This window comes from Prosopis cineraria, unplaced genomic scaffold, assembly GCF_029017545.1.
Source record: "Prosopis cineraria cultivar Desert tree isolate PC_DT_omini unplaced genomic scaffold, ASM2901754v1 PC1707, whole genome shotgun sequence".
NCBI lineage: Eukaryota > Viridiplantae > Streptophyta > Magnoliopsida > Fabales > Fabaceae > Prosopis > Prosopis cineraria.
In genome coordinates this window covers 1-17722 of record NW_026557032.1, presented here as the reverse complement: position 1 = coordinate 17722, position 17722 = coordinate 1, and the positions used below count along the sequence as shown (strand labels likewise).

At 31.0% G+C, this 17722-nt stretch overlaps 1 protein-coding gene and 1 long non-coding RNA gene across 4 annotated transcripts; one reads left to right on the top strand and one right to left on the bottom strand.

Moving 5' to 3' along the window:
• Positions 1-1681: 1681 nt before the first annotated feature.
• Positions 1682-9416, bottom strand: LOC129300692 (WD repeat-containing protein 26 homolog). 3 transcript variants are annotated; one of them, XM_054939269.1, is made up of 6 exons: positions 9243-9416; positions 8961-9094; positions 7898-8794; positions 5921-6022; positions 3091-3720; positions 1682-2076 (listed from the first exon to the last, which is right to left on the bottom strand). In XM_054939269.1, the coding sequence occupies exons 3-6, from the start codon at positions 8693-8695 to the stop codon at positions 1846-1848; spliced, it is 1761 nt and encodes a 586-aa protein (XP_054795244.1). In that variant the 5' UTR covers positions 8696-8794; positions 8961-9094; positions 9243-9416; the 3' UTR covers positions 1682-1845. The 3 variants fall into 3 exon arrangements, with proteins under 3 accessions (XP_054795244.1, XP_054795245.1, XP_054795243.1); XM_054939270.1 differs by having other exon boundaries at positions 8961-9056; XM_054939268.1 differs by lacking the exon at positions 8961-9094.
• A 6459-nt stretch (positions 9417-15875) lies between these two features.
• Positions 15876-16646, top strand: LOC129300691 (uncharacterized). The gene is made up of 2 exons (XR_008590819.1): positions 15876-15926; positions 16473-16646. It is a non-coding gene; the product is annotated as an uncharacterized LOC129300691 (long non-coding RNA).
• The last annotated feature ends 1076 nt before the right edge of the window (positions 16647-17722 follow it).

Genomic DNA, 17722 nt, shown 5'->3' with positions numbered 1-17722 from the left:
ACTTCAATTAAATTTCCAACTTGGTTAAAGTGATTTTAGTGCTACTAAATTTTAAGTTGGAAATTGCAGGTCTAAAAAATATCCAAACTAACATATATATGTAATCCTTTATAGTAATACTAAGCAAAACATAATCATTAATTGTACTTTTATTTTGCCTCCACCTAATTGTCCATCACTTAGTATCTGCTAATAATTTTCTACTTAGAGTTTATGAGCCAAAAAATTATATTCATACATTTTTTATAATTAAAACAATATATTTGTTATTTTTTTATTATATCTAAAACTTACTTTTTAAGGAAAATCTAATATTTGACTCTAAAAGCAAATTACAAAAATATATTATGAAGAAAAAAATTAATACCACAATAATTAACAAAATTTAATTCCTTAAAAATAGCTTTAAAATATCAACTTATAATTTAAAAATATCATACATATGTCAAAAAATAAAATTTTTTAAAATTAAAAAATATTTCAATACTCTAAATATGTATTGAAGAAATATCAATGATACAAATACATGAGATGATTTGAAATATCTGTGCCTTATAAATTATAAGTTAAGAAATAAAAATGTTTTCAGTTCAAATAAAGTGATTTGAAGTTAGTCAATTGCAAGTTTAGTCAAGTATAATTTTTAAAACTAATAAAAAAAAAGACTATGATCTTAAAATGTAATTTCATAACTTTGTAGTCCTAATTAATTATTTGCTGAAGCATGTCGTTATTTATAATTTTCTTTGCTAAAAATGCAGGCATGCTACCAGATACTATTCTTTTTTACTATCTATCTACGTAAAGAGACAACCAACTTACAGCGCCACAAAGTTCTTGCCACCTCAAACTCAATACTCTCTTCAATTTTATTTATAAATCATTTCAATCTTTATCAATACCAATATAATAAAAAGTATAAAAAATAAAATTTAATAACATTACAAGCATAACCTTCAAAAAGTAAATAAACTATATAATATTATTTTTTTATTTTTTTCTCTCTTACTTTTTAAAGATAATTTAGACATTTTATTTGAAACAAAACATTACCGTCAATTTAAAAACTTGTAAAATGAACCATTTCATCCCTCTAAAAAGTGATTAATAAAGTAAACCAGAGGAAGTATTTTTTTTACTTTCTATCTACGTAAAGAGACAACTTACAGCTCCACAAAGCTCTTGCCATCCCAACCCACAACATGCAATATCAACTCAAAGCAAAGCTTTTTAAGTCGTCACTAAGAGTTAGAACTAAAAGTGTATTAATTTCATACATCAAAACCAAAATTGTATTGGATTACCTATAGGAGACTTCCAAAACCATTTTGATGGACGCATGGTTTTGATGATTCTTAATGTGGGTCAAACAAGGTATTAAAAATTGAGCCAGTCATTAAATAGATCAAGATACTTATTTAGATGTACTGGCGAAAATCATAATCAAATAATGGTCAGACAAGATTGAACAAAAACGTTTTATTAAACCGATCCAAAACACTGATTTAAAGGTTTACCAATTCAATCAACTGGTTTGATTCGATTTTCAATACTATAGGATCCAACATGCAAGAAATATATCGGAAAACCAGATTTGGACACTCATATGAACCATCAATTTGATGCAATCAAAAAGCTATGGGCCAATTTTTTGTTTTTTGTTTTAAAAAAAATCAACCAATAAGATGGAAATTGAGTTTATTAAGAGAACTTGGTGGAAAGTCAGATGCATGTTTGACAATTGATATGAATGTCAACTTGTGATGGTAAAGGCATTTACAAAGATTGCAATGATAAAATAGAGATAAGAAATTAAGAAATGAGAATTGTGTTTGGCTGCTTCACCTAAGTTCCCCCATTGCATTGGTGGAAGCCATTGCTGCTGCTGGTACAGCTTTTTGCCTTTTGGTAACTTACTTTCAGACAATTTAAGCCCCATATCCTAATTGTCCGATCATCACTAGCTGAAGCCAACATATGGGGATTGGTAGGATTCCAGCTCACACAATTCACAGCTCCAGAGTGGCCTGGCAATGCCTCTATTAACTCCTGAGAGTCTCTATGCCATATGTAAACCTAAAGAAAGGCCATGGAAAGCCATCAATTTACACTCTTATTCAAATGTCTCAACAGTAATATAACCAAGTTGAATGAGAAATTCTTGCATACAATAGGTCTATAAGGTATTGATAGGCTATGCAAATTATGAATGAACATTGTAAGTGTAGTCCCCAAGCAAATCTAACTGAATAATAGAATAGAAATGAAGATGAATAAGATATATGAACCATCTCCAAGGACTTGGACTCTCTTATTCAATGCCTCAACAGTCATACAACCAGGTTGAATGAGAAATTCTTACATACAATAGGTCTATAAGATATTATAGGCTAAGCAAATCATGAATGAACGTTGCAAGTGCCAAAAGCAAGTCCCCTAGCAAATGTAACTTTGTCTACCTAAGATATTTTTCATAATTGAATAGAAATGAAGATGAAAAAGATATATGAACCATCCCCAAGGACATGGACTCTCTTACTGTAAATGCATACTAGAAACAGCTAAAGATGGCTATATAAAGTCCAGTATTGGATAATAGAAAAGGGAACACCACTCAAGGACCTAACTATTACAGAGTGCAGAGCATAACAAGCAGAATTGCAAATTTAACTGCATCCCCTTAGTTCTACAAGGATAAACAAGAAAGAGGAATAAGCCTATTACACCCGAATTGTTAAAATAAGTTTTGACAATTTATTTGAAAGTACAAAAAAGTAGTACAATATCATACTTTTTTTCCCAGTTTCCAAATAGAGGGTTAAGGAAATGCTGGTTCAAACAAAGTAATTTTGAAGAAGTATTTCGTTGAACTAGTTATTACTTAACTACTAATAAGAGCTGATTTTTCAATACTGGAGTAATTATCATACACAGTTTTAACGCCAACTTCACTACACCAAATACCCTCGACATATTAAAAGTTGTAGCCGAACTAGTCCTGTTGATATTAGAGCAAAAGCATTAAACCACAATGCAATATATTTATTAAAAAATGTGAAGAAAATGATTTTCCAAACATAAAGTTGATACCTGCGAATCTTCACTTCCACTAGCAATAAAAGATTGCCTAATTCCACCAAAGCAAGATCTAACTATAAACCGGGAGCGTCTATGGCCTTTGTACTTGCCAACAAGCTTAGGAACATGTTCAACATTCCAAAGATGTATTTCTTGGTTCAAAAGATTAACCAGCAAGAATTTGCTATCCTTTGATAAAGAAAAGGAGGTTATAGTCTGATCCTCTTCAATAAACCTCTCATCCTGAGTTTCCCTGTGGAACAATAGCACTGCATTGTCTTTGCAAATAAATAAGATCTGTTCCCCGTCGCCAGTTACTGCCAGATCAGAAATCTTAAGGGTTCTAAGTCCTTTGTAGGCCTCCAGTTCCTTCCCATCTGAGTTCCACATGCAAATGCTCTTGTCATTCAGGCCAGAAAGTATATTTTTCCCACTCGGAAGCCATGCACAGGACACCATGCCAGCACCAGCTTTCTCATAAACTTGGAGGCACTTACCAGTAACAACATCCCAACGCCTAATAGCTTCCTCCACTCCACATGTTAGTACCTCTTGGTCATCGGGACTCCATGAAATAGAAGACACAGGTTTCTGATGACCACTTAACCTATGCTTTATGGACAGTTCCCCGTTCGAGCCAACCTATTAAAAAAGAACCCTCAAAAATGTGAAATCAAATATTACATATATGTGATTGTGAACAATATTCAGAGAAAGGATACATCACACATGCATAAAGAACTCATCAAAACACTAGCACAAGTCCTATCCAGGAGCCAAACCAGCAGATTGACCATTCAGCAATCATGGATTCTTGATTGTTAACATTGATTGAATGAGTTATATCCATATATTAGAGCCACGTCAGAATTAGGTTGTTTATAGGATTTGGCTGTAGTAAGGAGGTTTTACAGCATTATAATGATAAAGCTGCCCACTCGTGTATATCTGATAATGCTTTCAAAAGTACCCTTCCTGATTCTACAGTAATACTGTATAAATCTCACATCTAAAGTTTCTCAAGCATTTGTAATTTCAAGACTCCAATGGGGTATTATAGGTTCTAAAATCCATTTGGAGGGAAGAAGGGTAGGGAAGGGTGGGATTAAACAGAAGCTGGGTTGTATAGGGAAATTATGCATTCTAAGTCATTTTATGGCATGCAAACTTTTAGAGGCAGAGTCAATCAGGAAGAGCAAGCGTAATCTTCAAAATTTGCCAAGGCTGGGCAAATAGTTAACAAAAATAAACGGCAATTATTACTCATTAAGCATATACTAGGAATAAATTTATAATGTAAAGAGGATGAAGTGCAATCCAACCCATCACATAACAGAAACAGCTTCACTGTACCACAGCAGAAAAACATGGCCACTACAAAAGTGGGCCTTTAAACCGTTGAAAAATATGCAGGAAAATAAGTAAACTGCAGCTCAGTCAAGTCCCTTCAAATGAATCAATTAGAACAGAAAGGGGAAGAGGTCAGCAATTTCCAGTATCACCATCAACTCCAGGTTTTGCAAGAGAAGACTTGAAAGGCAACTATTTCTGACAGACATCATTCTATCAAATTTTCACCCAATATTGGAGTTCAACTAAGTAGGAAATTGTTTCTGTGGCAATAGATGTGAGAAGTTTAAAACTTAAGGAACTCCATTCAACCTGGAAAACCTCATGTTTTTTACCAAGATTCCAAGCGAGCTATTCAAGCACTATAGTTTACTGCATCAAGAATGTATCACACATATTTATAATTCATATCGAATTATTCTAAAAAATTTAAGGCCAACTGGCACATGCTTATCCATGAACATGTTTATTCTCAAGATGTCAGAATCTACTTTTGCATTGAAAGAGGCATTCATAAGTGTTTGATAGTACTTAGAAATCTAGGGCATAAGTTTCAGATTTCTTCAAGTCTAAGTAAGGAAAAACCTCATTGATCAGCATGAATCTGTAAGAAAACCCAAAATGTGGCATGCATCATACTAGATGGATAATTAAACAAAATGTGATCAATTGCATTGCTTCAGTTCTTTCTCTTTTAAATTAAAATTTAATTGACCTCAGAGCTAAATTAGAACCAAATTTCTCATTTTTAATAATCTAAAGCCAAAAGTAATCTCATTTTGATCCCTTTCTTTGTCATCAAATGATTGGATTTATCATGCACGTTCAACTCAACATTCTGTACCATAAAGCCCATAGCCTTAACAACCAGATCATAAATCTTTACTTCAGTAACTTAACATTTATTTTGAACCATATCCCTAACATTTATTTTGAACCACAGTTCCCAGACATTTCCTGTTGATCTCAGTAACCAATGAAGATACCCTCAATGTTATATATTTGTCAATCAATAAATCCATACTTTTCCTTCCTAGTGAATTGTACAGGCCTTGGAAACTTAACAATTATTTTCTCCAGCGTTCAATACCAGCAGCTTATTTTTAATCTGACAGCCAGAACTTTAATGTTCTTTAAGGAAGCATAACTCTTTAAAAAAAAAAAATTTAACATTATCCTCTTCTGCTGTCTTTCAATAAGTTATCACTTGTGTAAGAGAAAAACAACAGGCAATGATAGAAATTGACATCATTTCCTACATCATGAAATTTCCCATCGCAACCATGGCTCCTAAGCTTAATGTAAGCAACATCTTCTACCAGCATCATGACATGAATAAGGACAATCCAATTGGTATTTAAGCATAGGGAGTGATGACAAAATCAAAACACAGGAAATGTAGGCACATTAATGAAACAAATAACGCAAAAAAAAAAATTCAGAGCAGAGAAGACAAAAAAAAAACAGTTTTTTGATTAACACCAGACATTACCTCCCAAATGATTGCTGACCGATCATTTGATGATGAAGCTAAATATTTTCCGTTATGTGAAAATTGTACAAACCAGACTTCATCATCGTGTCCTTCTAGTACCTGTTTGAATATATTCAGGAAAGTAAAATGATATTAAAATATTGATATACTAAAGCTACTGAAAGTATTATGCGGAAAGGCTGCAGCCAATGTTAATAAAAAGATTTTGGATATCCGTTTGTCCTTAACAAGATTTTAAACAAACCAAACTAATGAAAGAAATTTGAGAGAACAGAGGAAATATTTTCTTAAAAGACCACCAAGCTATAAAAGGCAAGAAAGTAAGACACAAAAGCTTTAGGATATGAGCCCTTCCCCTCCCTCACCCCCAACCAAAAAAAAAAAAAAAAAGACAAAACAAAATAAAAAGGAAAAATAACTTATGCACAAATGCACACTTAAAAGGAGAAGGGGCCAATAGGTGGGGGCCCAGCAGCCCCATCCCCACCCCCCAAAGGTAACAGACTGGTGGCTTTGTAGTACCACAGTTGAACTTGATACAAGAACCCCAGAACTCGGTCACTTGGGCAGTTCTGGGACAGGGACTTTTTATGTCACCTTTTTATGTCATACACATTTCCTTTGGTAGTTTCACAATGATCCAATCCATGGTCTTGAGCTTACTCAAAGGACTACTCTAAGGATTGTTCAAGGAGATGCCAGCAGCAAAGGCAAAACAATGGCATCCCCATATGAGTTCAAAGGACGTAAAATATTGAGCTTAAAATAACAACATACATATTTGATCAATATCCCCCAAAGAAAAAAGAAAAAAGAGGAAAGGGGGAAAAAAAGCTGCTTGATCTTTAATGATCACATCAAGTCTCCATTGGTAGGTTCCATAACGTAAAGGTCCTTAAGCCTTCTTAAATTTTAACCTCTATAACGGTGGCAAAGCTGCAAACTTGGTCTCTTCAATGGACAGAGTGATTATTAAAATGTTGTAAGAAGATTTGGTCATAGGTTTGCTCCTAATTTTTTACTTCTAATTTTTTCCAGCACCTGATTCAATATCCAAGCAATTACAATCTTTCCCTTAATACATCTTTCCCAGAGGTCAAGGCTACCTGAACAGTATTGTAAAGTCATCTATAACAGAGTCCACAAGCAGGACAAGTCATAAAAGACAGCATGCCCATGCACAGTGAATTCTAAGCTCAAGGAACAGTGACATTTTCCTTCTTTGTGACATTGCTTGAAATATTTGAATTATATTTTTAAGCAGAGGTCAGGGCTACCCATCTTAGAGCTATTGTGTGTTCAATGGTATGGCGGGGTTTGTAGACATGTGCGTTATTTGCAGGCTTGTAGTTTGTTTAGAGCTTAAAGACGGGCTTTCATAAGGTCAATAACTCAGCCTAAACAAACTCTTTGTAGACTTCAGACTTCAAATTTTTGCGCATGCTTATTTTTCAGGAGGCATTCTTTAACATGCAAAGACGTTAGAAGGCTCTCTCAAGTCGAAGGGCTCGTGCTTATTCTTCAGGAGATATTCATTGTCTAAAAAATCTTCTGATCAATAAAATTTCTTCAGAGAAACCATAAAAGAAGAAAGGACTTCACAAGACTGTCTTTAGACCAATTTGCAAGATGCCACAGTTTATAACTAACTACTTCACTAAATCGTGCAGTGCAGATGACAAAACTTTGCAGTGAAGTGAGTCTGCAAAATGTACCCAGAAAAGACAATCATGATAAAACTAATTATAGCCACATTAAAACAAAAAAGTAACAGAAACAACAAAGTACCTAAATAAATAACAGACAGAGTTCTAAACTCCATCAAGCAAAAAGAAAGTAAAGAGTTATGCCACTATAAAGTATCAGGCCAACAATAAAGAGCCTGAGGATAGTTGATGTTTTAAAGTACAAAAACCAACTATAATGATGTGCATATTAAAATGTAAAGAACAATTAGACACATCATTCGCTAACCTGCAAAGTTCTAGAAGGTATCTGGTCTTTTCCACAATGATGATCAATGTATAATGACATCTCCTTATCTAAGGAGTTGTGAAGTTGACAAGCCTCTCGTTGCAAAACAAGGGCCTGTTCAACTAAATGCTCTAACCTCCTTTCAGGTACCATTATGGTTGGGGGAAGCAGCTTCTGCAATTCCTCCAGAAGCTTTGACCGAGACCTAACCCTTGTAAAATCTTTTTTATGAGAATTAGCATGGCCAGACAGTGATATGGACACCATGCAGGAAGAAAGTTCACGAATTCTACTACTGTTAGTGCAAAGTGGTGCAACCTCAGTCCTCAGGGTCTTCAACGCCTCCGTCACCTTTTCCCCGTCCAGAAGCTCAAAAAATTTCTGCTCCAGTATCAAGAATGAGGCTGACCTCACAGTTGTTTCATCTGCCAGACCAATTTTATGCAATGTGGCAATACTTTCATCCCAACTGCCATCAAGTATCTGCTGAATAAACAGATTGACCACCCACGAGTGGACAGGTATTCCAGACTCCTCCTCTAAGCATGCTCCACTCTTTTCATAACCAAGAGAATATAATGCATTTGCTATTATCCTGACAAATTCATCTCGTTTTATAACTCCTTTGGAACCAACAACTTGTTTGTCCCCTTCAGATGGTAGGGGCCGAGCCATCAACGCACTTGAAGAGCCACCTACGTGCTCTACAGAAGATGAACCGTTTGACAGCCCAACTAATCCGTTAGAGGACAACTTCATGCGTTTTAAAGCTGGTCCTTCATCCTCTACACCTCCCATGAAATGTGAACCTCAGTCCATATATAAGTGTGCCAGTAAGAAGGCAGTGAAAGGGAAAAACCAATAAAGCTCGTTGAAAAAATACCAAGCAAGAGATTCCTGCATAGCAATGGCAACATAAACACCAATAAATACGATAAGTTGAGACAAGCAAATTAAATAATAGAACTTTTAAGGTATATTTATCCTCAAATGGAAGCAAGAAATGAAGGCAAACAATAATAGATTTAAGAAGTAAAGGACTCAAGCTATCCTGCTTCAGAACCAAAATGTTTCTTCCAAGTTTTTCCATCAAAATATGAGAAACCGCTCGATGCCCAGCACAGATTTCTCAGAATCTCTCTGAAACCGACAAGAAAACCTATCCGGAAAAGCGACCGAGCGTTACAAAAATGTCCACTTTTCCGAGGAAACAAACAGCACACGATGAGCAAATTGAAGTATCATCCGAAAGGGTAACCGATAAAACAATCAACATCAGAAGCCGTAGATCCAACAACAACAGAATAAGGAGAAACAAGATTGAGAAAATGATTCACCGACTCACCCAAGAAGCAGAGAAAGGATCGGGAAGCTGGCCGGAGCCAGAGTTGAAAGTGCGATCGTCAGTTCAAAGGCGCCGTGGTTGCTTCTCCTTCTTCTTCTTCGGCAACCGCTCAATGCTTTCAGTTCCAGACAGAGCAAACAGAGGCTGAAATACCAAACTCTTCCCTTTCTGGATGTTGTGACGCCTGGATATTTTATATCCAACGGAAAATTCATTAAGAGAAAATTATTCACACCCTTCCGTTTCCTTTTATTTATTTTATAATGTTTTTTTTACTTCATACAAAATTTTAATTTTAATTTTTTAATTTTATAAAATATTTTTTAACCATTTAACTCTAAAATTATTAGTTTTAAATAATAATTTTGTAATAATTATGACTATTTTAAAAAATTTAATTTAATATGTTAAAAGAATGTTTTATCAATATTTAAAAAATTAATATAAAATTTTTTTATGGATAAAATAAAAGATATAACCATATAAGAGTTAAAGGTTTGAAAAAACATCTTATAAAATTAAATGATTAAAAATAAAATTTTATAAAAATTAAAGAACTAAATGCACGTTATCCTATTTATTTTTCTAACGAAAAAATTGTTTTGCGTTATCCTCCAACGCTCCAACTCTTTTCAAATTTTCAAAACAATATTTAATATTTAATATTTAATTTCATTTTTTATTTTATTCTTAAAATAATTTACTATTTATTATTATAATATTTTAATATATCATATTTATTATCATCCTACCGATATTATTGGAACTCTCATTGGATCCTATTTATAAGTTAGTGGACTGAAGAAAACTTTAACATTTATTAGTTTTATTTAAAATTTAATAAATTTTTAATTTTTCTTCCCATTATATATATATATATATATATGTTAATAATATATTTTCTTTATTTAACATTTAATAAGAGTAAAAATAAAAATTTATGATAAAAAATTAACATGTCATATAAATAATTAAAAAAAAGTCATCCCCCCGTATCTTATAAACAAGATTAAGAGAGTATTATATTTGAAATTTAAAAAATAGATACATAATTTTTTTGAGTGAAGCAGCCCATGATTTGTGGGGAGTTCAATATGATAATGATTTATAAGCTCTTTACATAAAATTTTTTTTTATAGATGAAAGTTTGGGTGAATTGAATCTTAAAAGTTTACCAAAATAAAAGCATATTTTTAAGTTAAAAAAGAGTTTGTTTATAGATATGCTTTATACAATTTATAATATTTTATATTGATAATAGGTTTTGAAAAGATAAGAGATTTTTTTGATATCAAGGAACTATTCCTCATTCTCCATTATTAATCCTTCAAACAGGAGAAAGGACCCGATAATTTTTCTAGGCACAAAGAAAGATCTGGTTTCTATTTATTTATTTTTTTACTTGTGTATAAACGGTGTCAAAATAGTGAAATGCTCTAGAATAAATTTCATATTTTTATACTAAATAAACACTCAACCCAAAGTCTTGTAAATAGAAAATACCAGAGTAGGAGAAATCTTCTCAGTTATACTATCACACACGAAAAAAAAAAAAAAGAGGAAATATTCTCGGTTAGAGTCAATGTTGCTCGAAGTTTATTAGTATTTATCAAGATGATCCTCACAAAATAAAAAAAAAAAAAAGTTAATTTGAAAAATATTTAACTTTAATTCACATACAAGCTAAATAGAACACCTCAGTCTCTCTCTCTCTCTACACACACACATCCCTTACAATTTTTTTATAAGATAAAGAAAGAAAATATATTATTAAAATATAAATATTTTATAAAAATAAATTTAAAAACTTATTAAATTTTAAGATATAGTTAATAGGTTTTAAAAATTTTTTTAATTTTAATAAAATATATTAAAAATAACTTATAAATAAAATTAGAGAAGAATATAATATTCAAATATATTTTCTAGTTGCTTATAAAGCACCCAAACACTCAATGTACTTTTTCATGTGATGTCATTTAAACTAATGTATACCTTAGGATAGCAATGAACATATAAAGATATTAGAATGGAAAGAAATTCTTGTATGAATTAGAAATATCACCCATTAATATTTTACATAATAAAATTATACCATCTCAATAAATAAAATTTTATGTATTAATATTTTTAATAACTTCTTAGAATATATTAATTTTCATCTAGAGACACGCACAAAACAAAGGATTTAATTTTCTTTCTAGGCACAAAACCTATTGTGCCTAAAGTCAACATCCACCAATCCTCCATTTGCCCATCAATAATGTCACTCTAGCTGCCAACCAATTGCTTATCTAAAGAGGCTAGTGCATGTTAGTATATTTCTATCCATTCATTCTTTCTTTCATTTATGTTATTAATAATTTTTTGTCTTTTTTTTTCCTTGATATTTAATCTTTATCATTGTTGCATTTTGAAAGAACTCGTCTTGCTAATGTATTTATATTTTATGTTGTAGAAAATTCAAGAATGACATGTTCTGGGTAGTTTAGACTTTATTCACATTACTTGGTGATTTTGTTCGTGCATGTTTACTTGGCATTGGTTGAATGGGTAAAAAAGGGGTATTGTTGATGATTTTTCAATTGCTTTGAATATTTATAAAAAAAACAAAAGTAGCATTATTTTTAATGTTATATATGGAATTTAAAACATGCGAATTACTATTATATAGTGAAATACTTAGTAGCTTTGTACAAAAAATATGTTTTATAGCTATACATAAATAGATGGTATAAAAAATAACAAAATACTCTGTAAATTAATAAGAGATTAAAAATAGTAATAAATAGTTAAAGATATAACTTTTTTCATTTTTTTTTACATAACTGTCTTGAATCCATTGAAATTATTGGAAATAATTTGGAGAAGATTCTTTTAAAATTAGAGCAACTATAATCTCAAGGGCATATTTCCTTGGGAAAATATCAATTGAGGATCACTAGAAGTATTTTATATGAAAGAAGGATTTTAAGATTATAATTTTTCACTGCACCTCCTTGATCCTTAGCTAAAAATAATTTTTTTATGGGAAAGGATTTAATTTCCCTTATTGATGAAAGAGAAACAACTAAATAGAAATTATAGTTAGCATACAAATGTATTATTATCAATTACGAATTGATTGTTGCCAAAACTTAAATCACTTATTATTTATATAGGGTGAACACTTGATCCATTAAACTAATGCTGTTAATTTTTCAATATTATTAAAGTCTGAATGTATCGTTATCAATTACAAATGGATTGTTACTAAAACCAAATAATTTTTTATTTATGTAAGGTGAACACTTATTATGTTAAACCTATGCTGTTAGTTTTTCAATTTTATTAAATTTTGAATGTTTTGTTATTAGTCACAAATTAGCTGTTATCAAAACCTGAATAGTTTATTATTTATGCAAGATGAACACTTATTCCATTAAACAGTTAAACATGTTCTATCAGTTTTTCAATTTTGTTAAATTTTGAATATGTTGTTGTTAATCAAGAATTGTTTGTTGTCAAAATTATAATGACCTGTTGTTAATTTATATAGGATAAACACTCATTCCATAACTTATGCTATTAGCTTTTCAATCTTGTTAAATCATGAATGTGTTATTATTAATTATGAATTGATTGTTGCCAAAACTCAAATTACTTATTATTTATGCAGAGTGAATGTTTGCTATTTTAAACTTTAGGAAAAATTCAAACATTTCCCATGAAAACTTACTTTTAGCTAAAGACCAAAAAAAGTGTAGTGAAAAATTAAAATTTTAAGGTCTTTTTCTGATGTAAAATACCTCCCATTATCCTTTGATGATATTTTCCTATTTCCTTCGTAAAAGCTCCCCCCCTTCTCTTGTACATCTTCCAGGTCCTTCTCAAGCATTCCCTTTATAACATAACAATATCCCACCACCAACAAATTAATATAAATATAAAATATAAAATTTATAAAATTCATATTATTTATAAATTATAAATAGTGTCAGTTACCCTAAATTCTATGGAAACATGTATGAGACTCATGGTCTAGTTAAGAAGTTTGCCAAGTTATTCAAGAACAAGTTGTTAACCAATAAAAGTTAGTCCATAGTTTGGTAAAGTTTTGACATATAACTTAATCTCCATATGCTCATTTGAGAGTTTTATTAGTGGATGATGTGTAAATATATGTGTAAGCATTTTTTAAATTTAGAAGAATATGTCTTGTTTTCAATAAGTTCCCACCACCCAACTCAGCTAAACTTTCATGCTTAAAAAAGTTATTCATATACTCCTCTAATTCTATTTATAAAAAAGAGAGAAAAGATTAATTTTGATTATATATATATATATATATATGTTTATCGTTACCATTTTACCCTCATTAAATATCATGAAAAATTATTAAAACTATTTTTTTATTAGGGGGTAGAGGTGAAATTTATTAAATTTTAAGACAGAGTAAATAAAATTTAAAATTTCTTTAATTTTAGTAAAACATATTAAAAGTAATTTATAAATAATATTAAAAAGTGTACAATTCACTTGCCTCACCCAGTGAATCAAGCAAAATAAAGTTTGACACATGTATAGTCTTTCTTGCCCTTCTGATCTCCCCATTCAGACAACGTATAGTTTACTTTCTCTAGCTCACCTTTTCCCTTGGCCATATGTCTGGATAGTAATACAACGTAATGGACTAAAGTTGATGAGTAAAACTGGTAAGTGAAATACTTGTTATGTGACCGAATAATGCTGCGTGATTCACTTGCCTAGGCCAAGTGGGACAGGTAGCTTGGCATACAATAATAAGAATATTACAAAGGAGGTAGGTATGGGCAATTGGGTAAGATAGATGATTAATTCATATGGCTAAAGGTCTTGACTAGTTAGTGGGCCAACTATGACTAAGTTGGAGGGACTCATTGCTAAACAAGAAAATTGAATTTTGTACATGTGGGTGCCTTTTAATTTCCTCCAATTAGGGATAATGATGTCATTTCACATTGAAATTTGCAACTTTCAAAGCTTAATGAATAGGAAGTTTACTAAATCAAAAATAGAATAAAAAGAATGAAACGAGGCTAAATTGTTTAGCATGTGTTTGGTGTACTATGTTGGTGGTTTTAAGTTTTAACTATTGGTTACAATGCCAAACATGCTATTAGTGGAAAACATGTTACATAACAGAATGTTGTGTGATTGACTTGCCTTTACTAAGGAGACTATGTTAGGTAGCAAAAACAAGAAGAAAGAAGAGTACAATATAGTGGGACCTCTCTAATTGAAATGACACATCTATCAAGGCCAAGCAATCTTCTTTAGCCTCTCTTCACTTTCTCCACCAATTTGTCTTCTTATCTTCGTTCATGCAGTGAACATTAAAGGGAGCTATGTGGATAAAGTGGTGGATGAGCGATCCAATCCTTAAATGGACAAGTTGTAACATCCTGATTTTTATATAATAAAAAAATTGTGAAATTTAGGTTTTGAGAAAAAAAATAATAATAATAGGAATTTATATTATTTGAGGTTATTTAGAAATAATATTATTATTAGGTATTTAATTATGAATTTAAAAATTTAAATTTAAAACCACATAAGCAATATTTAGTTAAGATATAATACATAAATAATTTTTTTATGTGTGTGTTAAAAAAAAAGAGAAGGTAGAAGGAACAAAAAAAAAGGGGGGGTAGAAGGTTGTTGTTCCTAAGTCCCACATTGGTTAGATGAGGGAAGAGAAGAGGTGCCTTCATGTATAAAAAGGAGGGGGTGTGTGCATTAGGAAGCATGAGAGGCTAAGATGCAATTTAGAGGAAATTACAACTTTTGGCTCAAAGGTTTGAATAATTAAATTCAAACCTATAGTTTTTTTAATATAATTTTGGGACTCACAATCCCATTTTTATATTATTTTTCTCTCTTCCTCTCACGTTGCTCGGCGTTTTCTCGCAAGGGGGGATTATTTTCTTTTCTTCAGGTATGTTCTAACTTTCCTGTTTAGATTAGCATTTAAAAATTTATTTAATTACAAAATTAATTTTATAGTTATTTTCTAAATAATATTAGCTTTCTAGTGATATGATTATTTTGTAGGATAGAGTAAATATTTTGATTAGGATTTTTCTATAGGATAGTTAATCTGATGATATTATGGATTAAAAATATAGGTTAAAACTCTTAGGGATATAATAAATATTATAGAATATTTTCTTGAGGTTGAAACTCATGTTTAAGAATGTTTGAGTTAAAATCTAGAACTATATGGTTGAATTTATGTGGAATCTGAGATGTAGGGATAAACCTATGATTATTAAATATTTATTTAAGTATGAATAGGTATTTTTGAGGTTATAGAAAGGTGATTTGAGGCTTCAGGATAATTTTAAAATTTAATTTATTTTTGGATGAATTTTTAGAATATAGAAGGATGAAATTGTGATACTAGAAGTGATTTGAGGATAAAAAAAAATAGTTTATTAGGGTACGAGAATTTTAAAAAAAAATTGGGAAGTTAAATAAGGCATAAATCTTAAATTAGTGTTAATATGGATTATAGATCTAAGACTTTCTAACTATTTAAATTAGAGTTATTTATTTTAATGTAAAATTAATATATAGTATTGTGAAATAATTATGTAGATTATATTGACAAAGATAGTGGTGAAAGAGGAGTTGTGAAGGGGAACTTGTTATTCAAGACACAAGGTAACCATTATTAATGTGTTGTGATTGGTGTGTTTGTGAATGGTTATGTGTTGTTTTATTGTTTAGAAAAATTATGAATTATTGAAAATAAATACTGTTATATACTTCTGTGAAATCATTGCCAAGTGGGTTAAAAATTTATTTTTGTTTATCATGATGAGATATTATTGTTCGGATATATTCTGTTTGGATATTTGAATGATGCATGACTTGTCAGGGTATTTTAATGTATGGTGTTAATGGGAATTTCTGTTCGGTTAATTATTACCACGTGGTAAGCCCTCATTGGACCCAATGAGTGGCGTGTCGCTTGGTCCAACTCACCTTTGGCCGGGTGATTTGGCGTCCGAGCATGGCGAAGGAGGATATAAGGTGTAGTCATGCAATTAAATACTTGTTCGGTTTGTTTGAAAATATTGTTCGGTTAAATGTTTTGTGTGCCACTTAGCAATCGCATGATTAGTTACATCTGCATGCATCATTACATATTAATTTTTGGTTACTGGGACTTTTAAGTCTCATTCCCCGTGGTTAATATTTTTACAGGAGCGAGTCCGGCCGAGAAAGCACCAGAGGTGTAACTATGGTGTATGAAACACCATCTTTTACGTTGCCTCTTATTTTGGATTATACAATGTATCTTGTGCCAACTTAGGACATATCTTCTTTGTGAAGCATGTAAACTCTAATCCTTTTTATTAAAAGTATTTATTTGACCAAGAGGATTATGTTTGTCTCTCTTGATTCATGACCTAATTTAAATATCATGCCATGAGGATCCTGACTGTCCCTCATGGTTCTAATTGCTTTTTTGAGATATTTTAAGACTTGTGGTATATTGTCTTGGATGTATCATGGTAAGAAAATTTTCTACCATGATAATGGTTTTAATAATTTGTGAAAAATCGGTTTGTATTTTTGAGGGTGTTAAGAAAATTTTCTACCATGATAATGGTTTTAATAATTTACGAAAAATCGGTTTGTCTTTTTGAGGGGGTTACACAAGTCAGAGTAAGGCAAATTGTGTGTAACAGATGACTATTTGGTATGGCCATGGATTTGACCGGATAGTGGGAAATGTATAACTAAGTTGTTGGAATCCAGGCAACATTAAACACTAGAAAGATCTACTAGACTTTATATGGAATTATATAGTTGAATCAAATTAAGTTTAAGTTGACCATCTTCAAACATATTCCTAATCAACCTTTAGAAGGTTGTTGTGCTCTAATACCATTGTTGGAGTTAAATCGACATAACATTATAGCTTAATTTAAAATTTTAAAACACAATTTTATTATATACATATGTACGTACTTTTTTTTTAAGTTTTTATTATAAGACATCTCTAATTACTTTATTAGAATAAATGGGATCAAGTAGTTAGTTATTAATTTTATTTAAAAATATAATAAACTTTTAATTTTACCTCTATTTAAATGAAAAAATTTTAAATTTGCATTATATTCTCTCTCATAGTTGATTAGTTTAAATTAAGATAATATTGAAATAACGTAATTAATCCCATAGTATGCCTTATATTAAGAACAAAAAAGCACTTATTATGGTACTATATAATAGGGACTAGAAGAAATACATAGTATGTATGTATATTTGTGCTTGTATGTATATGTCTTTTCTATATGCTCAATCTGCAGCTCCTCCTACTACTTACACACTTAGCCCCTATCTGGCAGGAGAGGAATGCAAAATTTAATGAGTTCGATTTAAAAGAAATGGATAAATAGAGTTATAAAATTTTAATGAAAAAAATATAAGATAAAAGAATAAGAAAA